Below are 26,586 nucleotides of genomic sequence, written 5' to 3'. Positions count from 1 at the left end.
TAGAAACTTAAAAATGTAAAATTTCTTTACTGAGCAAACTGACATTATGTTTAGAAGCAAATCTAAAAGAAATCAACAATTCTGTTCAGATTTGGAATGAATTCATCAATTGTTTGAAATTAAAACATTAGGGAAAACTGTATTAGATTGTGACACAATACAATAAACCAGCATAACAAAATTTCTATTTACATAAATAAAAATATATACAGACAATCCAGCCTAAAAGCAGTATAAGCACACATGTGCTTCTCTCTTCCAATTCCATTTGCTTTTTTGCACGTACTACATAATCAGATTTTTTATGTTTATCAGACTATTCGCTGTGTTTATGACACTATGCCATAGCATAGTGAGTCAGTATATAAAATAGTAATATAATATTAAAATATTTTCATATGTATATCCATTACATGCATTTATGCAATTAAGACTTTGTGCCTGTGTCTACTCCTTCTTTAGGCAGAATATAAATTCCTTTTCAAAAAGGGCCATGTTTTATAATTAATGATACTGCTGGTGTTTATTGTGGTATACGAAGTTGGTAATGAAAGAAATCTTTCATTTCTTGAATTCCTTTCTTCATCCAAGAATAAATAGGAATGGCATTACACATCAATCCTATCCACCTGAAAGAGAAAGTGACCATCTTTGAAGGTGTCTCTGCTAAGAAACTGTAAGCGAGTAAGAAAGACAATGTTTCCAAGCCACGTGTTTCTCTTTGTAATCAAAAGTTACAATAAGCGTATGAAAAACAAGAGCTCTCAGAAAACTCTTTTATCATTTAACCATTATCTGTTCATTTACTATTCAAGGTTATCACGAATCACATGGGTAACTTAAGATCAGAAAGAAAATGAGCTACCTAAGTATTTGCCATCTACTCCATCTAATCTTTAGTCAGCACAGCACAGAACAACGGCCTGAATTTTTTAAAAGCTAGTGGCTGTGGACTTAAATGCAAGAGTTTATGAGGTACACAAATTTAAGACAAAAACACGGGCGTGATCAAAAGAATACATGTCCTGGTGTACAGATTTGCCACGTGCAAACTAAAATAAATCTTTATATTTTATATGTAGAGGAAGTTTTTAAAGCTCAGTATTAAAATTTAATTGGTAACTTTGACCTTGAGAGCCACTTCAGGTGATAAATATTACACCAGTTCTCAGATTTTCAGATTTATGATCTCATGTTCTTGAAAAAGGCCTAGCACCTCCATGTTCCTGAAATAATTGATCTGCCTCTTACAAGTGTTATTTTCCTGAAACCAACATCTGTCTTAGGAAGAAAAGTACAAACTGATGAAAGTACTCTTCTATATTTAAGATACCCAAAAGAGCTACCAGAATTTGCATCTAACACATTACTATATTTATAAAAGTAGTCAAGATCATAAATTGATAAATTTCTTAGCACACAATACACGACAAGAAAAAATAAACTGCAAAGCCATTTCTAAATATTTTCTATAAAGATTAACCACAATTATTAATAAAGACTGAATTTTTTTTTAATAGCATGGAGCTTGAACTTATGACCCTGAGATCAAGACCTGAGCTGAGGTCAAGAGCTAGATGCTTAAATTAAATGAGTGAGCCACCACCCAGGCACCCCAAGAGTGAATGTTTTAAATGTGCTAACAAGACACAATGCAAACCTACAGCTCACATGTTTTTCTTGTTTGAATAGAACCCCACAATATATGTTTTCAACTTGGGAGGCTTTGTTTCTTTAATGCAATCACAAATATTATTCTAATGTCACCAAAAAACACTTAACCCTACCACTGTCGATTGCTTCTCTTCTTAAAAATAGGCAAAACATCATGGAGACCTAAATTAGATAAGCAGGGAATAACTGCAAATCTGAAAACAACTATAATTATGTAACTTCTAGATTAAACGGAAAGTCAACATAAAATTCTGGGTCTGTTCACAAAGTCATACTGGCAAATATTATTGATTCTTCTACACATGACTAAATGTCCCCTATTAAGTTCAGTGCTCTACCATAAAATAATTATTAAAATAATTGCCAGTCCTTTGCATTCACTGCATACTTGATGTTGTTATAAGCGCTTTATACCTATTAACTCAAGTAATGCTCTCAACAACTTCGTAAGGTAGGTACTATTGTTAGTGTCCTTTTAATGAGGAAATTACAGCAAAAAGAGAGAAAGAAATTGCCACAGGTCAACGGCAAATAAGAACTTAAGTTGGATCCCCAGCCCAGGCAATGTGTCTCAGAGCCATGCGTCTTTCTTACCACTAGATTAATCAGTGCTCCATTACCACATGTACCACTTTGTCAGGAGGAGCAATTTAAAAAGCAAGAGAGCCAATGCATGCAGAAAATGCATACAGCTATTCATTAATTCCCTTACCAAGTACTTATTAGGCACCTACTACCCACAAAACTATGCATAAAGTTCCTTTCCAAAAAAAGTTTACAGTTAATCTTTTTTTTTTTTTTTTTCTACAAACCACCCTAAGTGAGACCCGAGGAAGCAGTGTGTTAGCACTTGGAGATATCAACTAAATTAGCTAGAAAAGATTAAAGAAATTTCCACGGTAAAAGCACTAACAGCAATAATGCCCCTTGGATGCAGTTTGTCCCTTGCTGAGGAAGCCTCAATTTTGCTGATTTCTTATTTAAGCATCTTGGAATGAATGTAAAAACTGTGAAAATATGCTAAGTGATAGTCACATCAGGACCAACTCAGCACAGGGCAGTGATCAAGCAAGGGTTAACTTTGAACAAAAAAGCTTTGCAATGTGCCAACTGAAAGAAGCAAAGATCCAAAAGACAACCAACTCTCAACACATAATTCAAGTCTAACATCAAAAGACACTGTCAGGGAGAAGCAGTTGTTACCACATTAGCATCTACAACAGGCAAGATCATCAACTATTTGTTTTTGCTTTTTTTTTTTTTTTTTTTCACATGTGGAGAAGTGAGAAAACGCTCAGATATAACTACCATACCTAATGGAAGACTATATGATATACGATATTTATGTGTGTGTAGGGGTGTGTGTGTATGTTTTTCTCTTACAAACATAACATACAGGAACATGAAGTTCTAAAATCTTTGGACAATTAAGAATATCAGAACAGTTGTACCTATACAGAGCCATTAACTTGAGGATAAACTACCATATTACTGGTCCACTTTGTTATACTTACAATCTGTGAATTCACTACATCTCTCTTTAAATAATCTAAGGGCTCCTAAAAATTCTGGCTATAAAGCAAATTGCTACTTGTCAAATGTGTTCCTACTGACACACTATGGAAATGCATTTCCCCAGAAGAGAATGGATTAAATGAAAATGCCCATAAAAGAAAGAGAAAATACTTATTTGTAAAAGATCATTTTCTGAAATAAAAATACGACACACAAAATAAGAAAAAAAAGTATGCTGACAGTCATATACTCCCACTAAATAGAAGTCACTTCTAAATATTATTGCAGAATCCTCTGTAAAAGGTATTGTGTTGGGAAAGTTCGAACTATTAAAATAAACCAGAACCCCTATTTTTTTTAATGGGCTCAATTCTGTTCTGTAGTTAGAAGATTTAAACAGATCTCAGAACATAAGTGAGGCAATTTCTAGCCAGAGGCAACAAAGCTCCTATAAATCTTTTCAAACAGCTCATAAACTGGCATGGCTACCATGGGTGTGGTTTCAGTTAAAAGCTATAATGCTTTGAAAGCTCAATTTTACAACTAGGTGAACACTGTTTATGATGAGAAAAAAAACAAAACACATAATCCAGATTATTTTCCAGCAGGGTTACTTCATGCCTTACCTAATTTATTATCAAGTTCATATATTTGGAGTCCTTTAGCTATGTGTATACCCTTTACCCACAATATGACCATATACATAACAAATCTTTGATAATTAAACTGTGGAAGGCATTACTTAATGGATGAAAAATAATTATACTAAAATAATGGCAGGGCAAATCTCATGATGTTAAATAGAAAATAACTGAATGCTCTCTGCAGACAAATAATTGGTCCCGAAGGAAGATACATGTTCACAAAGTCCTTAAATTCATTCTTCGAACTTTAAAATAGTACAGATAAAGGGTGAAGAAAACTATTTTCCCAAATGAGGAGGGTGTCAAGATTGTCTAGTTTATGAGCTCCCTCCACCTCCTTCGAAAAGTTAATTTTTAAGTACCAGCTTGTTGATTTTCTTTCCATATTTGGGAGCGAGAAGGTGGGGGAAGGATATATTAGCATTAACCCAGCAGCCTGCGGCTGTTTCAGTAAGAAAGTAACCAGTTCAACTGCTGGTTCTTGAAAGAGTGTGGTACTGGTGGTTACTCATCATGTGAGCCTGTCCCAGGAAGCATCGTCAGGTAAATGATTTACGCATTAGACCGGCGCCTCCTGGTCACACATCACATACCAAACTGCCAGGAACAAAGGCCAACAATCTGTCTGATTTCTAAAGCAAGTCCCATATACTTTCATAATCGCTTAACTGAAGTCACGATTATAAACATATAATCAGAAACACACCTGGATCCACCTGTCTGGGGTTTCTTCGGAGTCCATTGGTCCGTTTCTGTGCAGAGAGATAAAACAAAGCAAAACAAAGATTTCACATTATTAAATTGTATTAAAATGTGATACTTTGGAAGGCCAATGTTCCATTTTCCATTTTAAAGTATGACTAAATTTGATCAAAACATGTGGTTCTACAGTTTTTATAATTTAATTTTTCTGCTTCTCTAATAAGCCTTCCCCTTGTATTTGATGTTGATATTACATCATAGAAAAGAAAACATCTTTTACCATCTCTGGGTATTATGACTCAAAAAAAAATTTTTTTTTTGAAAGTTGTAATGACTATACGAATTATGAGAACAAAGCCGAAGTAGCTATTCTTGGTTAGAAAATGCTCCCAGCAAAGACATGTAATCTCCAAAACTCTAAGTCAGCTATTTCTGAGGGCTGACAGGTCAGACCCTGGAGAACCTCACAACGGAGATCTGAAGCTCTGACTTCACCAAACACTTAAATGAGAATAGTGTTTTAATTATGGTCACTTGCATCTCAGTTCTTGAAAAAAACAAAACAGGCATGCATCTTGTGAACCATGAAAGTGAATTCTTATCACAGAAAAGAAAGCCTTAAGAAAAATAGTGCATTACAAAAACTATAAAATAAGATGCGAAACAAAAGAAATTTTAAATGTTTGAAAATGCATGATTATGTGTTCAATTTCACATGGAATTAAATTTGTTCCTACCTAATAACTATAGTAATCTCACTAATTAATAGGACTTGATTATCATGTTTTATTATACAACGGGATGAAATGCTGAGTCTATAACCACCATATAATTTAGATTTTTCACAAAAGCAATTTTCTCCCTATGTGTGTTGGGGTTTGTGCCCATGTGTGGAGGGGACTTGGGTTTCATTCAGAGAACATGTAGCTTTGTTAAGCACACATTAGCCACGTATTTTTCTTAGGGCTCTTCCTACTGTTTTCATTCACAAGTTAAATGGGTGAAATAGGGTCTGACAGCTTTCACAATGGCCTCGAAGCCCATCAGGCAGATGTTCAGGATTCTCAAGGTGAAAGCAACTAGAGAAATTTTTCAAGTTTTTGTTTTTAACCTAACTATTTTCAAAGTGGATTTGTAAAAACCAAAGATGACCATTAAAATCAGCATTAAACTATGTAGAGCAGGATGGATAGCTGTACTGGTAAAACTAGTATAAAGAGAGCCATTATAAAGTGAGAAGAAAATGTCACTCTGGGCTTCTTGACAGCCAAGGCACAAAAAAGGGGAAGCATTACAGTCAAAGATTCATAGTTGATAATTTGGATAAAAGCTGCTTTCAGAGAAACTCTTTTTTCTATCTGAATGTTACAATATCTTTAGAGCTCTCTATATAAAGGACAAAGAACACAATGGACAATATTTTCAACAGGAAAATATATAATGATGAATATCATGTTGCTATTTACTTCCTACACATCCCTTCACCTTCTTAATGTACAGTAGAAGCTGTCTTTCTATGCTCTAACACCTTCTACAATCAAAATGCTTAGAGACAAGGAAGGAATTCAACCTTTGGGTCCTATTCCTAGAATCCCTAAACTAGTATCATTTAAAATTTATGGACTTAAAAATGTGAAAATGAGCACTTGAGTTCAAGACCAATGCTATATATTAGCTTGAAGTTAGGATTAAAATAGAGAACAATTTGCAAACACACAGATGGACCTAGAAAGTACAATACTAAGTGAAATAAGTCAGAGAAAGACAAATATCATATGATTTCACTCACATATGGAATTTTAAAAAATAAAAATGAAGAAAAAAAGAATACAAACAAAAAAAAAAACAGACTCTTAAATATGGAGAACAAACTGGTGGTTTCCAGAGAGGAGCAGAGGATGGGGTGAGTGAAATAGGTGATGGGGATTAAAGAGTCTACTTGTCACTGTATTGTACACCTTAAATTAATATCACACTATATGAAAAAAATGGAGAACATGGTATAATTACTAAGAATATGGATTTTAGAATCAAACTGCCTTAGTTCAAATTCAGACCTTGTCACTTGGGACCTGCTATTTGATTGTGAATAAGTTAGTTAACATCTCTGCCTCAGTTTTCTCACCTATAAAATGGAGATAAGAACAGCACCACTTCACAGAGTTTATGATGAGAATTAAATGAATTATGTGAAATGACTGGAGCAGTTTCTATCATCCAGTAAGGATTACTGAGTGACAGCCTATTTTTTATTATTATTATCATCTTTATGGTATTTTAACTAATTAAATGCATACAAATTACAAATGATTTTTCTAAGCTATTGGCCTACTGCTTATGGTTTGGGTTTTTCCTCCTGAAAATCAGTGACCCTGAAAACAAACTTTTCTATAGGAGGAATGGGCAGTGGAATTATAATCTGTTGCATTGGAAAAAAAAAATTAGCTATTTAGACCAAATGTCTCTGGAGATTTATTATACTTAAAAAGTATTTTACATTATAAGAAATTTTTAAAATGTTTAGCAGAGTATATTTAAAATTTTAAAATGCTAATTTCAATGGTCATTCTGTCATATTCCATCCAACTCACTCCCCTCCCCCACCCATATTGTCAAAAGCCTAGGACAGAGCTTTTGTCCCCAGCAGAAAGAGGAGAGCAATCCCTGGGAGCTGCCAGGTTCAGCCCCATGAGATCAGGAGAACTGATTTTCAGAACCTTCTCAATCTGCTCAGATCAACCTTGAAGGGGCAGGGGAGGGGACAACCAACTAACCTAATGTAAGAAGCGTTTGAGTTATTTCTTGCTTCATTACCTATTACTTTGTCTTTCTCTAAAGAAATACTTTTATCATCCAAGAATCTCTTCTTGCCTCTTGGAAGAACTTAATTTTAATTCTCTGTTGATTTCACCAACAAAAGTAGAGTACATATGTGTTAAATAGATACATAATGATAACTTACTTCCTACAGCTAGAGGTACCTTCTGAAGGTCCACTCAGAATGGAACGTGGGATGAACATCCCAGGTGTGGTCATGAAGGCCTATAGATGTTGTGGCTGTTAAAAACAATCTACCTTGAGAATGAAGTGTGAACTTAAAAATAAAAAAGTCACAATCATATATATATTGAAAAGGGAACAGGACAGGATTACAAACTGGTATATGGAGAAAAAGAGCATCTTCAAGAGGTGGGAAGAAGAGCAGATCACAGAGAAAATTGTTTACTTCTGGTAAAAGTCCTGAGCATCATACAAACATCTGCCTCAGAGAGTTAAAATGCCTTCCACACAGTCCTGGTGGGGAGGTATATAGTGAAATAATGCTTCTTAATGTTCTTTTGCTACATTTCTCCTTAAACCAAGCTAAGATTTCCAACTGGTTTGGGCAGCAACTATAATTATGCATCCAAAATAAAGATTATTAGCAAAATCACACTTTAAATAAAAATTGCACTTATTGTATTCAAAGCTAGGCAATTCACTCAACCACTGACACTGCATTAAAAAAAAGTCAACCTGAAAGTTAATTTACTTCATAATAGGCTTCCATGTAATTTTTTAAGAGGATAAAATGCCTGGAGAGAATATTTAGTATTGCGTGAAAATTATTCACCATGTCTTGTTAGTACACCTTCTGTAAATACACTCACTTCACATTAAAATAAAAACAAGTGAAATCATCTTCTTTGGAAAAAAATAATTCCTATTTTTTGTGAAGTCACACTTAGAAGTTCAGACCTCTAAAAGGAACACTGTGTCAAAAATCTAAGGATAGCATGAGGATGACAGAAAGCAAGCTGCTTTCCAAGATCTTCATAGGCATCCTTACAGTCCTTGTGAAAAACCTTACCTGTCAACTAAACACTAAAAGAAATTTTACATTAATTTATTTTAGCCCCAGAAGAACCTGAACTCCTTGCTCTAGATTCTAGATTTTAAAATACAGTTAGCTGATAACACCAAAGAGGTGCTTATGAGCATCTTCATATCACTATTGATACTCTGTGTGCAAATTACATGCTTACGCAAAAGAGAAGCAGAAATGATTACTTATTTGATGTCTTACTGTACTTTTCATTATTTTTACCGACTATATAAATGTCAGCCTATTAAAAAGTATTTCATTACTTTTAATGATCTATAATTATCAGTTAATATAATTTTGTATAATTTGTTGTCATTCTTTCACTCTGAAATTCTAAAGTTACGATACTTTTGGTTCACATAACCAATCACATACACATGCATTTTATATTTTACATGCATTTTATATTTTAATTTTCTCTGTGATATTATTTTTGGGAGGTCAGGTGAGAAACTTGCTACTTTTGGTTAAAGGCCAAGGCAATGGTTGTCTAAAATCTGTCAAATTTTTTATTCTTTCGTATTTCTTTAAAAATAGCTTATTCTGAGAGGTGACAAGGATCAGATGGTTCTAAGCCATTAGACCTTAGGCTGTGTTAAACCAAAAGAAAATGTCATCAGATCTTGCTTCGATCAATAAGATATGATACAAATCATGTTTGTGTTCAAATAGAAAACTACTAGAAATATGAATTCATATCCTTAGACAAGCAATGTTAGAACTTTTCAGGACTAGCAAATGTTGGGCAGCAATGCAACGTTTCATGACAAGGACAGGTCTACCAATTCCCTGGGATGAAGGCTACCTCCCTTTTGTACTAGCAGGACCATTCCAAAGGAATGAATATAGATGCATTAAGTTTTATAAACTCCAGGGGTTTGTGGAATTTTGCAGGAAACTAGGGGAAAATATCCCCAAACCAGTGCTGCACATTGTTACAATGCTTGAAATTTACCTGAATAAGTACCCAGCGTTCTGAAAGGCTCCGGTTCACACACATTGTTAAAAATTCACATTTTTCCTCTACCTAAGATCTTCAGACAGTGATTGAAAATTCCTCTGATTTAACCTGTGCATTCACAAGCACTTAGTTGTTCACTCTAGTTCTGTTTCTATCCATTTTAAGGGGCACATTTAACATGCTAAAAAGCTCCAGACCGCTTAAGTTAGCAAACAACCTGAAATGCAAAAGTTATGAAAAAAAAAATTAAATGTTAATCTTACCTCCGGTGGTTTGAGCGTCCCTTGTTCTGAAACAAATGTAAAAATTGGCATTGTCAGTGTAAAGTTATTTTGTTTGGTTAGCAACCTTAGCTTGTTCTCTGCAGCTTGGTAAAAACACTGCTGCTTTGTTTCCCTAACTGATACTTGTAATATATTTCCAGGGTCCCTCAGGCTGGGCTAGTAATTGTTTTGCAACCCAGGTTCTCTTGCCTTATTGGCTTGTCAGGAAAGTGACTCATAGTTCTAAATGACTTCTAGGTTATGCTTAACTTTTTCAATTGTTGATTAAGCAATGTCAATCCAACCACATAAAGCTCCTTAAAACAGAGGCTTGCACTAAATTTACATGGATGAGAGGAAGCTAGGTGGGAACCTGTCTTTCAACACACCGAGTTTTAAGAATCCAGACACATTAAGTTACAGAGGTATTTCGCCGACTACAGCAATTGCGAATTTAACGCTGTACAATATTGCATATGGATTTTTTTTTCATTAAGTGGCTATAACTATTGTTTTTAATTCAGGGGGAAATACAGTTTGATTTAAAGAGGGAAATAAAAAGTGACAGGATTCGATTCCAATGCTAATTTCCCTTTCAACCTTAGTTTCTCCATCTGTGAACAGAAACAACAATCTCTTTACCACATTTCAGTTCTTGAAAGTGACCAGCAGTGACAGAAGGGCCCTGAGACCTGCAGGTGACTACGGTGGCAGAAGGGGACAGGGTCATTCTGAGAGTAAAGGCACACGCTGCACATGGGCACCTGTGGATGAGATCTCCTTTCCCCATTCCCAGAAGCCCCTGACGTGGTAACGCTTTTCCAGACTGTGAAGGAAAACACCTCAACCTTTTGAGCCTATGCCTATGGTTTTCCCATCCAAAATGACCCTCTCAAGAAGGATCTGAGAAAAGAAGACACTGAGGGAAATGTCAGGAAAGAACCAGCAGACCTAAACAAGAGCTTTGTAAACTTCTGTAAGAGGATCCAAGAAGTCCCACAACCAGAGTTCAAGGGGAAAATTCTGGCCAGAACACCTGACTGGCTTGACACAGATCGTTTTTGCACAAGAAGCTGCCTGGGGCATGAACAGAAGGTTGTTTTGTTTTGTTTTATAAAGGACTACTCCTGATTAATGAAAATGGAAGACACATGACCAAAAAGTCACCTTTCCGGAGAAAAGTTAAGTCCGCATTCCTCTGGCAGTTTCAAATCCCATCACCCTCGCTTTCACGGAGGACTGCCTTCTCTGAAGGCATCTTTGCCAGGTCTGAGGCTGGCCAAGGAGTATTCCTTTGCCTTTACCAAGGAGTGTTCCTGGACAGCAAGCTATTTCACCTCTTTTCCTCCTCACTTAGAAATATGCAATGTTTCAGAAGCATGACGGCCCGAGAGGATCAGTGTTGTGGAGAGGGTCCAGGTCAGTACCATTTGGCTGAATGCTACGGCCAGACTTAGAACCCAGGTTAGGTGAGCTTAGTTTCCTAACAGGGCAGGTGTGATACCTGTTTCACTGGTTTGACCAGAAAGACCTATATTCCAGAATAGCCCTAAACTACTTTTTTTTCTCCTACTGGTGCATTAAAGAGTCTGAGCTAAGAATAGTAAACTGCAAGAAGCACCAAATGGGAGAAGAGTTTAAGTTTTCCATCCAAGGAGACTGAGGAAAGCTTGGACTACTAGATGTCCTCTAAAGTGGAAAAACCTCAGGTCTTTTGTGTTCAGCATTCATAAATGAATATGTAACTTAATTTCAATTTAAAGGCTATATGTTTTTTTCTGACCCTTTGCATAGAAGTGTGTTTGTGTCCTTACAAGTAGGTCTTTCATAGTATGCTTTAAATGTTTCATATCTTTTTACAAAACCTATGATCAGCCATGTGGCAGCAGCAGGTGACACACCATGCTCCACGAGGGTCATCTGGTTACTCAAGAAGTTCCCAGGGAAAAGATGGTATCACAGGTGGTCCTCTAACTGGCAGACACCTGCATCTCTTTACCCAGAAAATAAGATGTAGGAACAGAAGACGATCAATGACAGGCTCTTCCTATCTTTGTTGCATAGGGTTCAAATGAAAGTTAGCTGGCCCCCTGCACGAGTGAGCACCTATTACAGAAATAAAGAGAGTGAGAGGTCCCAGCGAGGCATATATGGGGCCAGTATAAAGCCAGAAGCAATCTAGCCTGGGCTGACCACCTCACCCAATCTCCCTCTTTCATTTGCCTCTTTCCTGTTGGCTCCAGCTTTTTCTCTTTAATGTCTCATCAAGCAAACCAGCTTTCTTCCTAATTCTGATTAGATATACTAAAAACTACACAAGCCCTCTTCAGTGTAACCCAAGTAGGAAAAATGGAAAAGGAGCTTTGTGCTGGACGCGACTTCAACTCTCAGGGCATTAGTCCTTACTTAGGGCTTACCTTTTCCTGTCTTCATGGCTATCATGTCCACCCGGTACCCTGTCACCCAGGAAAGAGGCACATTTCCTCCATGCACTTGGTGTGGAGAAGTTCGCACTCTGATCTCATGCTGGGCCTAGCACCTGAAGAGTAGCTCTTGAAAGTCTCAGCTTTTATTTACTTCTACCTCATGGTAGGGTTCTGTAAATTTTATAAGATTAGGGTAAAACCCAAAGGACTGGAAATAACTCTTAGAATCTGTTCTAAGCTTAGCAGTTCTTATCCAGACTCTTCTGGTGATTACTTTTATACTTGGTCTAGCAGCCCTAGCATTGAACTGCGTGCCTCCTTTACAAACAAAATCTAAATTCTGATAACCATATTAATGCAACAGCTTGTTAACTGGTATTAAAATAACAGTGGTGGGAGAGAGGAAGACCACACTACCCACACTGCTTCATACATTTTCAAAGTAAAAGCTCATTCTGGCCAGAAAAATAGAATAAGAACTTCTTTCTATTAAAAAGTCTATGGAAAACTTGCTCTAATTTTGAAGTCTCCAACACCATCCTCAACCTCCTCTTGATACGGACCCAAAACTACTATGTAGCAGGTACTCGGGTCCCTAAAAAACACTTGGAGTGTCACAGTTCTGCATTAAGACTAAGTCATAAGGGCTGATGACATCAAATCTATTTTAGCTGAATTCTGACCCAACAGAAAGGTTGCTGCTTGAGATATGATGAAAAAGTCTTTCTTTCCATCTCTTTTTCTCCTGGGAACTTCCTTAGGAGAGTAATTCAATTCTTCAAGTTTCTAAAAGTTTTTAATCCTCAACTTGTCTTTACCCTGCAGCCTATTCTCAGACTCCTATTGATCAAACTATAAAATGTTCTTACCCTTTCAAGAGCCTTTCTAGATGGTGACTCACAGGCCCTCAAGGGGTTTATACCTCACATTCTTTCATCAAGTCCCAACTGGTTTGATGTAATTCAGAGAAGGGGTGTTACTACTGAGGTGCTTGGAGGCTTTGCAGAACTCTATCTTCAATGCCAGCACAGGGCTCAATGTGCATATTTGTGTAAAAGAAATGTTTTTCACCAAGGCTTTAGATTCATTTAATACAATTCATTTGTTTAAACAAAAAATTCAGTCCTATTATATTTGTTTTTCCAATACAAGTGGCTCTCAGTGAATACATTATTGCACAGTTTGCTTTGTCTCTTATCTGAAGTTCTATTTGTTAAGACTAAACAAATCAATGTCCAAGTAAGACTGTTGGTCTCAAAAGGGGCCACAGAAAAGTAATAACCAGTATAGCTTCTGAAGGGGCCTTGTTATCATGGCTAACATGCTAGTTTTGTGAGACATTAAAAGACAGCTGGACGATCAAATTTTGAAGTTACACAAATGTTATGTTCACCACTCAGACCTACAGCAATATTTTGGAAAAAAAAGAAAACTATAAATAACACTTAGAAAGAGGCTTTGATTTCAAGTCTTCTCAGGAGCTCTAACAGAAGTACAACTACATAATATTTTCCTGTTCACTTTAATAATCATTAATATATCATTAAACTGACCTAAATAGTTAAGTGGAAGGAATAATAAGTACCCTTGAGTATAAAATTTTCTTGGTAAGTTAAGAAAGAGAACTAATTGATGGGAAAGGCTTTAATATGAAGTAGAACCAAAGTCATTTTTTGATTATGAAATCAAGGATCAAGACTTAGCTCATGTAAAAGTAACCTGATAAAATACCTACCGGCAGAAGACAGAAATAAAACTGTATTCTTTTATGATAAAATACTGCAATACTATTTATAAAAAAGCTATTTCTGATGCCAATTTGGGGTGCAGGGTCTAGGTAGCAATCCTGCAGGTTTAAACCATTAGGATACTGAGACACCTTGCTTCCAATTAGGAATGGCTATGGCAGCAGCAGGAGCAGCAGCTGGCCTAGATAAAAGAGCGATTAAACAGAGAAGCAAATGGGGACCTGCTTCGGTTAAATATTAGAGCAGCTGAGGCTTGCATTCCCACTAAAGGAAAAGATGCATTAAACCGAAGTTGTCTGCTCCAGCAATATTTGCCTTCCGGTGCTACTTTCTTTATTTAAACTGAGAGGATGCAAAGCAAGCTATATTGATCAATGTCAGGATAAGAAGGGAACAACAGGGTTTCAGCAGGGGAAAAACACAAATGTCCCCCCAAAATTGCAGTTTCGGATTAGACCTTCACGGTGGTGAGCTGTGAGAAAGCCAAGCCACTCTAGAATTACATCAGCTTTGCAGTGACTTGTTGAGAGAGTCTTATATAATGGAGTTCATACCTATTCATTATTAGGGTTGGAAAGTTTGGCAGCACACTTCAGAGGCCATGTACGTGTTGATCATCGAGGTTGCCATGGTGAATGTGAGGGAGTCAACTCAAGTTCAGTGAAAATGAGAGAGTGAAATTGCCCGCTCTTTATATCCATGCAAATTCTCAAATGTTAAGACATAAACTAATCACCCAACCTTCAAATTTGTTTCTTAGTTGCATAGTTTGTTTTATAAATACAAAAAACAAAACAAAAGTTAAAGCACCCTCTTTTCATACTTCAAATGCACTTGAGTTAATAATCTGTCATAGTCAAATATTAATATGAATGTATTACTTCCTTCATTCAGAAATGCACTGCATTTTGGCCAAGTAATTATTATTTCGAGGATGAATGAAGATTAGGTAAATTTAAAGGAGATAGAGCATGAAAAATAAAAGGCTTCTAAATTCAGGGAAGACAACATCCAAAGGCTTAACTTCCACAAAAAAAAAAAAAAAAAAAAGGCCAGAGAGCTATTTCACATGCTTATTGGTTAGCATCTAGCCACCTCCAACACTATTAAAGATTTTGTTTGGGCTAAGATATTCCTATTTTGGAAAAAGGGAGTAATGATTTGAGGGATGAATAAAAAGATGAGAAATATGTTCTCTATGTGGAGGAGCATACAGTCTCCTAGAAGCAATGAGGAATGGCAGAGAGAGCTGTGCCCACCAAACCATCCATGTACCCCACTACACTATCCACCTCCCCCCTGTAATTAATTTGAGGCCATTTAAGTAGTTTTAACCAATACAGTGTGATTTAAAAAAAAAAAAAAAGTGTTATTCACTTCAGTCCAGAAGTTTTATTAGCAGCTATCCAGGAAGCTATGTGTTGAGTTTACAGAGTCACAAGATGGAACCAGCTTGGATCCCGAAGCCATTATTTAGAAGGGAGCTCCCTTGGAGGGCCAAGGAACTCGCAGCCAGTAGTGCAAATGTGAAAAATAAACGGTTATGTATTAAAGCCAGTGGGATTTGAAGGGCTTTAGGGATGTTTTAGTTGCCTAACATTGTCAAATACATAAAACCTACACACAAACTAATTAGGAAACAATTTAATTCAGACTACTGTTGGGTGGCCAAAGTGAGGGAAAATGATTGGCAAAGAGCTTAGAAATGAAATAAAGCAAGAGTAGATCTTGGAACTGTTGGGAGAAAAGGGAGTGTATTTCAAGGAGAAGAAATAGTAAGAAGCAAGTAAGAATTCTAAAAATGGGACTGATTGGATTAGGGAGTGTATTTCCCTAGAAATTGAGGTATTTTTGTTACCAGGTGTTCTGTGAGCTAGTTCTTTTTCTTGATAACTTAATAACCTAACCTAGGCTCCTGGGATCAAGTCCCACAACAAGCTCGTTGCTGAGAGCCTGCTTCTCCCTCTGCCTGTGTCTCTGCCTCTCTCTCTGTCTCTTATGAATAAATAAATTCTTAAAAATATATAATATATATATATATATAATTTTATATACATATAAAATTAAAAAAAAAAAAAAAAGGCTGATGGTTGATGCTCAGGGCAGGAGCCCTTCCTTGCATAAATACCAGAAAGGAATGCAAAGGGTGTGCCAAGTCTCCCATCTTTCATTCTTAAAGTACGAGGCAGGGCTTCAGGTAAGATTTTTATTTCACTTATCCTATATCTAGTCAGGCTCTGGTCTACAAGGGCAGAATCAAAACTGGTCCAATCTCCCACAGCCTCCTGCTTCTGGGTCTAACACTACAGTGATCCTCTGAGCCCAGGAACCCTGGTGCCACACTTCTACTCATTAATCTGTCCATGTGTTTGTCAGTCCGTCCACTCACTCATCCATCTACCATGGCTTCCCAGGGAACAGAGTATCAGTTAAGTATGGTTCTTATCAGTGAGAGGCTCCAGTTTAATTCAAGTTTGGACATTATTCTGTAAGGAATAGAAAGTACAGGAGCAGTAGAATCACATCATCAGAATTGATTTTCATAAAAATCATGTTGGAAATCATACAAGGAAGAGTATAATTAACAGCAGGAGTTAGGAAACTTTTGTTGTCACCCAAACAAGTGAAATCGAGATTTTAATTTTATTTTTTTAATCTACAGCAATACCGTTTCAGTGGATTCTAGAGAGCCTTCAGAGGAGAACTAAGAAAACCAGGTAAGTGAATGACGATGAGAGAGGTGGGTAAATCAAGGCTGACACCCAGGTTCGGGTGAGTGTATGGATGTTGGACCTTTAACTAAGACGGAGGAAGTTTGTGTTAGTGACTAATGAGGTTGGTTTTAGATATGTGAAATTTGAGGTCACTGCAGGACACCTGGGAAGGGATATGAGAGAAGAAGATAGACATTTTGAATCCAAAGTTCAAGAGAAAAGCCTTACGTGGAACTGGTGACTTATCTACCTGGGTGTAGGTTATAGTTAATGCCAGGGAGATTAATCAGGCATCCAAAGGATGGCATGGGGGCTATGGCAGGATGTTAAGGAGAGGGGCAAGGAGAGTGGTTAACAGTGCCGAATAAAAGAGAAAGGTCAAATTAGGTGAGGCCTGCAATGTGATGACCAGTGCATTTGACAATTAGAAGGTAGAATGGAAGATTCTCTCACCTTCATCTAGGCCTTGGGTTACTATGTCATTTTGTTCAACTAGTCCCTCTTCTCTATCTGGACCAATGCTGAGTGATATTGGCATGCTCCACTTTCTGGAACTGCCTTCTACCCCAACTACCCAATGTTTATAGTGTAACCATTCCTACGAGACACAGCTTTCTGTACCACAAGTAGACTCCTGACTCACTCTGAGTTGACTGGAATCTCTTTTTGTCTCCTGAGAATATAGTTGGACTGTGTTAGGCAACAAAGCTATAAAGTTCTATAAAGTGGAGGTCAATCTCAAGTCACTCACCTAGGATACAATTTTATGTGGGAACCTGGATTATGTAAGCATTTGAGTTTGCCTTAAATCAATACTATTCTCTTGCTTTGAATTTAGCTGATCCCACCCTCCAAGTCAAGTTTTCCTGAACTGATGGGACATTCTCAGCCAGAAAAAGGCCCACCCCAGGGAACTATGTCTCCAGGCCCCGATATAGCTTTTTCTTCCTCCTGCCCTCCTCCTCCTCTACCTCCACATTTTCCCAAATGTCATACCAGTCATGGAAAACTACACTGCTGAACTAGTGCAAGCAGCTCTCACTGCATCCAGGTCCTGACCCTCAAACAGAGGACTGTGTACAACATAAGCCAGTGTCGGTTCTCTGCTGGCCGGGAAACACCCATCAAGGCTAGCTTGCCCACGTGCTCAAAATCCTGCCTCTCTTACCACACTCACGTCAGCCCTGCCAAGCTTAAACTCACACTTTACCCACAGCAGTGCGGGAACAGGTGAGTTCAAGGACTGGATGTCATAACTTCCAATGTTGAGTGGGCATGTGTTTAGGAGTGTGGGAGAGGACTGCTGACAGCGAGAAGTAGGCAAGGCCCCTTACTACTAAGGGCCACCCAGAAAATCCTAATCTGGAGGCAAAACAGGGAAGCCGCCTGGGCAGGTTCTTCCTACTTCATACCACTAATTAACAGACTATGTGCACTCAATGCCATCAGTCTTTTAAAATCTTGGGCAGGAAAGGGCAGAAAGGGCAGAAAGGGTGAGAAATAGACATAGATATGTAAAATAGGAGGATGGAGGCCACCACCAGATGTAAGGCAGAGAATCAAGAGGGCAAGGGAACTATGTTCAAAACTCCGAGAAGTAAATCTAGCCAGAGGTTTAAAAATGTTCTTTCCTACTTTATAGTGAATTCTGTAACAGTTTAGAGAATGAGGTTGCTTGTAATAAATGATATCTAAGTAAGTGTTATCTATAATCTGCAGGGCATAATAGCCCTTTTTTAGTTACTTTATTTTCATGCTTTTATGACTCAGTTTCTTCATCTTAAAATAAAAGGTCCTAGAACTGAAGGTGGGTGCCAAAATCTTCCAGCTCTCAGACATTCCACAGGAAAGGGCAGACATGGTCCCAGGGAGTCCTGAATTTCTCACAGCACTTCAAAGGACTGAAATCTAAACACATTTGGTAGTTACTAATTTAATTGAATTGACATGTTTTTGCTAAAAAAAAATAAAAATAAAAATAAGTAAGAATTAGAAAATCTCTTTCATTCTCAGAGAAAACCAAACTCATGATTTTACCACGGTTGTTTCTAAGGGTCAGGTACTATGCGTTCAAGACATTTCCATAGATCCTCATAGCTACTTCACAGGACTGGGAGCAGAACTCAGAGGTTAAGAACAAATTCAGGAGTTGGACGGCCTGGATTTGCATCTTTGCTCTATTGATTAGGCAACTAAGGCAAGTTACTTACTTCTCTGTGCCTTGGGTTCTTATATGTAAGATAAGAATGGCAGTAATTCCAACTATAAAGGATTTGCACAGGACTAAATGAGTTGATGGCAGAAATATACTTGGAATGGTACCTAGTACTTTGCATTTGTTTTAAGAAAATAAACATGTAAAGGCTACAGGCATTATTATTATCCTCTATTTTAGAAGGGGGAAAAAAAAAAACTAAGACTTAGGAAGTTTAAGTAACTGGTCCCAGTGTCACCCAGTGAGTAAGCTGTGGAGAGGGATTCAAACCAGACCAAGACTCCAGATCTTTCGGGCTTTACTGCCATCACACACAGTCTCCTGATCCAGAGTCACTCACTGAAGGCTGGAGCACAACGGAATGATGACTTGGGAATAGGTAATGCACCGCTTTTTTATCTGCCTGACCAGGAATTCCCAACTGTTTCCTATTGACTTTTTTCAAGTAAAAGTTAAAAATTTAAAGTCCTTTCGCATCCTTCATTTTTATCACCTCAAAGTTTGGTGTTCACATTTCTTCTATCCACATTTGCTTCACATCATAAAAACAACAGCAAAGATACAGATTACACCCATCCCTTTAAAGAAACAAAAACCTATGCTTCTCATCACAGCACCATGGATTAAAGCACTGAATTTTTATTGTGCCCAGGCACTGTGCTAAGCATCAACATTATTTCATTTGATCCTCATGATAATCCTCTAATTTCCATTTTACAGAAGAATAAACAAAACCTCAGAATGCTTAAGTAACACCCCCAAGCTTGTGCAGCTAGCAAAGGGCAGAGTGAGATTTTCCACCATTTCTGCTTAACTCTCAACTACTCTCTTGGACTCTTCCAGTAGAACGCAAGAACCATGCCAACTATGAGATCACTTCACATTTCTCACAGACAAACTCCTAAGACAGGGCTGGGAAGGGGGGTAGTTAATAAAAAAAAAATGCCCTACCATGAACATATTAATTGTCCTCAAAGACATGAAAGGTTGGGCCAAATAAAGACAGAACAACAAAAATTTAAATGATAAACTGTATAACTGTATCAGGTGGACAACTGAAGAATAACAATAATAATAGATAACATTTCTTTTATATTTTACAACTTTGTAAACTGTCTCTGACCTTCAGAAACATTAATGGGTGCTAATCTTGTCTCCTTGTCTTAGCAGACTTTGCGTCAATTGTGTGAACAGTCTGTCTCCCATCAGAAAATGGGAACTGCTGCCCTGAGGACTGAACGAGTTTGTGCAGGAAGGGCCTGGCAGAGAGCCCAGTGCAGGTGCTCAACTAACCCAGGATCCTTCCAACTAACCCATTCCTGGCATGGGGAGCTCATGGCTCATGGGAACCTTAAAAACCATCTACTGAAGGAGCAGAGTGAGAGGAATGTGCTGTGATCCCAGTCCTCTACTGGGGTTCACACCTTTTCTACAATTGCCCATTTTCTGAACTCAGCTCTGAAATGAGCTATTATTCTGCTTCACTCTTCTTCATATTATCCAAAATAATTCAATGTCCACCTTTTCCTTTGGGAAAATCAAAGGTTGACATGGCTACCTTTTGAACTCAAGCTGTTAAAGATCCCTTTCTTCTGTTCAAAAAGTTTTACTGATTTTGAAAGGTCTTATTGATAAAACACAAGAGAAACTCAGGGGAAAAGGACAAAGAGAAAGAAGAAGAAAGAAAAAGAATAAAGAGGACAGAAAAGAAAGAGGAGGAAGAGAGCCCAAGAGGAGCAGAAAGAGGCAAAAGGCTATTGAATGCATAATTGCCAATAGTCTTAGCAACTGGCTCATGTAACAGTCATGGAGCATTATTTTTAAAAACCAAGGGGGAAAATATTTACATAAAATCCAAAGGATATATGCTCTCCGTTAAATGCTGTAAAATGACAATGTATTCAATTCATTAATTCATGAATTAGTCTGTGTGATGTTTACTTCTGGCATCATTAGCATTTCTGAGCTGAATATTTAAGAGAACAAGGGAGAAATTTAAGGACTTAAGATAGAAGTGAAAAATATTTTTTTCTATTTTTGTCCTTTCATTTGTGTGCTTTGGCTATGTTTGTACAGCATTAATGAGATTCGGGGTCTGGGCTGAATGAAATGAGTGGCACAAAACCTTCCAAACGCCCCTTGAAGGCCTCTGCCTCCCAGGTATGTGTAAAAGTCACAGGAATTTTGAACAATTTTTTAATTGTCCTTATAAATGATAGTTTCAAAAGCAGAGATGTCATAATAAACACATATTGAGAGTAAATTAGACCTTAATTATGTTTATCAAGTTTTATATCCTAATTAAAAGCAGAATCACAATAAACATGACTTACCAGCAGAATTAACTCTGCCACAATTGTCTACTCTTCCCAAACATTCTTTGTGTGCTCTCGCGCCACACTTAAAACATAAATAGCCTTGATAAAATGTTCCTCTGAAAGGTAAAATTAGAGAGTGATTATGTTAAAAGGTGTTAAAATCTGCCTATATGGAATCACAAAAGAAAGAAAACAGGGGAACACAGTGCTCTGCAAAGTCTTTTAGCAGAGGGAGAGGGTTTCCTGGTTCCAAAGGAAGGATCCAGGCACAAGGCTGAGGAAAGGTCTGTGGACTCAAAACTGTCAAGGCCATCTCCCCACTTCCAAACATTTTGGCTGGGATATTAGAAAAGTAGGAAACATGGAGCAATTATACCAGCTCCTTTAAACTGAAACACGGGACCCTGCGAGCTTACCTCAAGAGCATCTGGCAGACTTTGCAGGATGTAACCCGATTGAAGGTGTGCATCTTGAACTCATGGAAATTGGAGTCTGCATAGTCTGGCCTTATGTTTGATCTATAAAAAGGGGAAAAAAAAGTAACTTCCTAAAGAAAGTTTCACAACCAAATAGCAGTTTAATCATCTAAAACCTAAATTCATCAACATCACATTGGGTAGAGATCTGATTCAAGCAAAAAGGGTATTAAATATGCAATGTTCTCTAAGCCAAAAGTAGGCTTTGCATTAAAATATATACCAAAATCTGGTTGTGTGCAAAGCAGCAACACATAAGGATTTAAGCAAACTAATCCTCCTCAGAATTGAGGATTCCCTGAGAACATTACAGAATGGCCACATAGGTCAACCTGCCAGGAAAAACACAAAAACCTGCTGGATATTCATGCTGTGTGATAGTTTCTCTAGCCGCCATCACTGAAATATAAACTAGATGGAGCGGACGGGAGGGAGGGGCAGAGAATGGTTCATTCCCACAGAAGCCATCTCTAAATAGGTATGTGGATGATGTCATGACCTATAAAAGTGAAAATAATTTTATAAAAAGTTTTGCAACAAAACATCGTCTGGTCAGTAAAAACTTCCTCCTTAACAATTTGCTTTCCTTGTAATCCAAATAAATTTTATATTTTACTTTTATAGTTTTTATATTTTATTTTTATTACCTGCATATGCAAAAGAAAACAAGCAAAATGCAAACGATCATCACTGACATAAGATTAAGCAAAAAATAACATAACCAAAGTGATTTTGTGCCAATATTATGATGACCAAACAACTTTTGTTACTTTAACCTTCATGGCAATCCTGACTACTCAGCACTAAGAATATCACTAATTTACAAACAAGGAAATTGAGGCTAATACTAAAGTCTAAGGGAAATGGCAGAGTCAGGCACTCTAGTCCAGGTCTGTCCTCTCTGAGAGATGGAACTCAACAATATTCACCGTAATATAATAAGATTGTTGGAAATCATCAATTTAGCCATTTCTAGAAGATTTTTTATATTACTCATAATTTACCTATGTCACAGAAGAAAGCAGAAAAATTAGAAAAGAACGAAAAAAAAACTGATATAAATCAGAGGTATATGGAGGAAGCTAAGATGATGCTCTTCAACACGCTACAAGCAATTTGAGAGAGTGTAGGAAAAGTTTGAGATACTGATGAGCTAGGATTTCCCCTTTTATAGAATACAGCAACTCTCAACCACACAGAGCCTTGGTGTAATGAAGCATAACACAGGCGGGCGACCAGGCATCAATCTCTGAGGTACCAGGAGAAGCCTTATGAAAAAACATTCGCAAAAGCAATTGGAGTAGCAGGCAGTGATGCAGAAGTGTCAGAGAGGTCAGCCTTCCAATCCATCTGCTGAATATGAGCGTGCTAAAAATGAAATCAAATATTAGTGCCATCTGGGATTTCTCTGCTCCATGCTTCTGGTGACCTCACTTTTTAGGAAAATGTTCTGCTGCATGCTGAAAAGCATGGCCACTTCCACAGCAGTATTTTTGTATTCCTGATTAAAAATTATAGTTCTTCATGAACAGAGAAGTAGAGAAAACATAAGGATCTAAAACAAAACTGTCTTCACAAGATTCTTGAGTCCATAAAGCCATGCACTGGAAAGAGCATCACACCCTACTTCCTTAGCCAGGAAGGCCTGCTTTTTTCTGAACATCAAGGTGATACAGTCACACATGGATTGTCAAATCACAGCTTCAGTCCTGGGAACTTGAAGAATTCATCAGCCTCGAGTTGTAGAATAGAAGTAGGTCTCCTTCAGAAATGTAAATGGGTCCCAAGCAAGTAAGAGTTTAATTAATTTTAGAAGCTTGTCTGGGACAGAGATAGAATACCTTTCTCTAAGGATCAACTTAGGTAATAGACAGCCAATCTTTTGACCATCTATTACCTTTCCCCAACTAATGAGGAATAAGCTGACTTTTAAAAAAAGATTTTATTTATTTGACAGAGAGAGAGCACAAGCAGGGAGAGCAGCAGAGGGAGAGGGAGAAGCAGACTTCCTGCTGAGCAGGGAGCCCAACATGGGGCTTGACCCCAGGACCCTGGGATGGTGACCTGAGCCAAAGGCAGATGGCTAACCGGCTGAGCCACTAGGGTGCCCCTAAGCTGGATTTTCAGAAGACAAAAGCTGAGAGGAGAATCACTCGGAGGTTAAAAAAAAAAAAGAAGAAGAAGAAGAAAAAGAAAAAAGAAAAAAAAAAGACATAATAAAGAAAAAAATCTGAAAATATTGTTAACACTGGTTGTCCTACATGAAATTAGGCTCCAAATGGTGAAGTAGAATGGTAGGGAAGAAATGTTGGAATTAAAAAAAAAAACTATAGCTGCATATTATTTTTTAAAATTAAACACTAAAAGATAAAAATCCTATGACTCTGGAACTGCTCCTGGAGCACTATAGAATACAAAAGCATAGTCAACTATACTTTTGGTAGGAATCTGAAATTAGACCACCCAGGCCTAAATCCTAACTTGCAAGTCACTAACAGCGTGACCCTTGATAAGTCAGTAAGTATAAGGACTACTCATAAAATCAAAATCATAAAGTTACGTATTTTATGTAAAGTGCTTTTAGGACTTTGCCTGGCCCAGAGTTAGTGTTCAATAAGTATTGGCTACTATTAACAAATTCCTGATTCCAAATCCACAAAATAATGTAGTAGTGGGGGATCCCTGGGTGGCTCAGCGGTTTTAGTGCCTGCCTTTGGTGCAGGGCGCGATCCTGGAGTCCCGGGATCGAGTCCCACATCTCCCTCTGCCTGTGTCTCTGCCTCTCTCTCTATCATGAATAAATAAATAAAGTCTTTAAAAATAATAATAATAATAATAATGTAGTAGGAAGAGTACTTTATGAGTTGTAAGAATCCCTTAGTAGTCCTGGGACATAGTCCCCGGAGGATTCCCATTCTCCTGAGAATTTCATGCAGGAAGGCTGTTATATGCTCAGTGTCCTCTAAGACCAGGAATCCATATATAATGAGTTAAGTACAATAAGAAATAGGGTTGCCCAGGAGAATACACATATGAAAAAGCCCAGAGAATCAGATAAAATCATATCAAGTGCCAAATGAAGAGAGATGTCAACACACATGGACTACAGCCTGTGAGGATGTAAAAACTGAAGACAATAAATTGGCTGGTTGAAAAGAGTTGGAAAGGTAAATTAGAATTAAAAAAATATGGAGAAATATCAGGATTATAGGTAGGTAAACAAGGACAAGAATGATCAAAAGTGGCATTTGTTTCATACTTTTAATGCACCAGGCACATAATAGGCTCTTAGTATTTTTTTCACATTTATTGTTCACAGCAAACCTAGAAGGCAGTCATTCGTTCATTTCATATTAAGTACCTACCATATACATAGACCCTAAGGCCTGAGCAGAAAGAAGGATCCCTCAGCCAGAGCTGAGGAGACAAAGTAAAGAGAAGAGATGTAAGAGATGATGAGGTAAGAGAGGTTGGCAGGGGCCAAGGAAAGAGGTGAGATCTTACACAGGGATTAATGTCACATTAGTTGACAAAAAAAAAAAAAAATCTCTGTGACCACTATAAAGAGCATTCCTTGCAGTGAAGCAAGAGTGAACACAGCAAGACCATATGGGGCTGGGTTATCTATAGATGAGAACTGAGGGTCAAATATAGGTTAGCTCACTTGCTCAGTCACGCAGCTCTACACAGAGGATTCCACCTAAGTAACCTGTTTTGATATATGACAGACAGTTTACTTGTGAGAACTTGAATGGAATCTTGCAGATTTCTCAGGAAAATGTTGCCATTTCTTTTGCTTCATATGAGTCCATTAGTAATACAAATAATCAATCAAATATTTACAAGGCAAAGTATGTCAGCACTCTTACACCTCCTTTTAACTTTACACATACTCTAACTTCTTGCCTCTTCTCACCTGGTTTCATGGTTGGCACCAAACTGAGGACCATGTGCCTCCCTGTAGCCTGAGTCCCTTCTCCATTCTCCAGATCTGCATTCCCAGGGGCTCCACAGGCACCTCAAATGCAGCACATACAAAACTCAACTCTACACCTTTCCTAACATACTGGATTCTGATTTTTTTTTCTTTAAAGATTTTATCTGTTTATTCATGACAGACATAGAGAGAGAGGCAGAGACACAGGCAGAGGGAGAAGCAGGCTCCATGCCGGGAGCCCGACGTGGGACTTGATCCAGGGTCTCCAGGATCATGCCCTGGGCCAAAGGCAGGCGCTAAAGTGCTGAGCCACCCAGGGATCCCCCTGGATTCCGATTTTAATTCATGCACATACATTCACTCCATCTTCTAACCTGGGAACTTGAGAGTTGCAATGAATTTTTCCCTCTTCCTCATACCTTCTGCATGTTCATTCTCTGTCAACCCCTCCTCTGCTCCAATTTCTCCTTCCCTGAAACTATAATGAACTTCTGTTGATTCAACTTTAAAAATACCTCCTCAAAAATTCAGGTTCCATTCTCTCTTCATTACCTAAACCAAGCACTCAGAATCTCTCAGCTAAATTGTTACAATGACCTCCTTAATTTTTCCATTTTCTACTTTCTCTCCCTACTGAAGGCCACTTCCAGAGTATTCCCAGAATTACCTTGAAAAATAAGAATCGGTCACTCCCTCCGGTGAAGGCTTCTGCTGGTTTCTACTGCCTACAGGGATAAAGCTACAATGTGTAGCATGGCATACAACGTATTTTAAGTTCTAGGATGCCTCTTGCAGGCCTCTACTTTCCCAAACCCTCATAAGCCACAGGTATACATTGTTGGTACACAGGCCTTGTCACATTTCCTAAACACATTCTTCTTGTCCGTAACTCTGCACTTTTATAGTCCATTCACTCAGTCTAAAATGTTTCCCTCAGCCTGCAGCTGCTAACTTGCCTGGTTACTCATTTTGGACCAGATAAAAATGTGACTCCTTTGATAAAATCCTCTGTGAGTCCACATGATAAAAGATAACGATTAGCATTTCATCTGGGTTCCCAAAGTACTTTTCCAGCCCTCTAGTGCAGTACTACATTATGTTATAACCATTTATTACCTGCTTTTCACT

At 37.8% G+C, this 26,586-nt stretch overlaps 1 protein-coding gene across 4 annotated transcripts in view; it reads right to left on the bottom strand.

The window, feature by feature from the left end:
• Positions 1-26,586, bottom strand: part of VAV3 (vav guanine nucleotide exchange factor 3) — a 352,019-nt gene that overhangs the window by 106,414 nt on the left and 219,019 nt on the right. For all 4 annotated transcript variants that reach the window (XM_025417450.3, XM_035717928.2, XM_035717929.2 and 1 more), the window contains exons 16-19: positions 21,462-21,563; positions 21,061-21,161; positions 9,625-9,650; positions 4,540-4,585 (exon numbers count right to left, since the gene is read on the bottom strand). In XM_025417450.3, coding sequence (XP_025273235.1) covers positions 4,540-4,585; positions 9,625-9,650; positions 21,061-21,161; positions 21,462-21,563 — 275 coding nt within the window. The remainder of the gene's footprint in view (positions 1-4,539; positions 4,586-9,624; positions 9,651-21,060; positions 21,162-21,461; positions 21,564-26,586) is intronic.

This window comes from Canis lupus, chromosome 6 (genome assembly GCF_003254725.2).
Source record: "Canis lupus dingo isolate Sandy chromosome 6, ASM325472v2, whole genome shotgun sequence".
NCBI lineage: Eukaryota > Metazoa > Chordata > Mammalia > Carnivora > Canidae > Canis > Canis lupus.
Note: the sequence above shows the minus strand (reverse complement) of the source record. Positions and strands in the feature narration are given on the sequence as shown.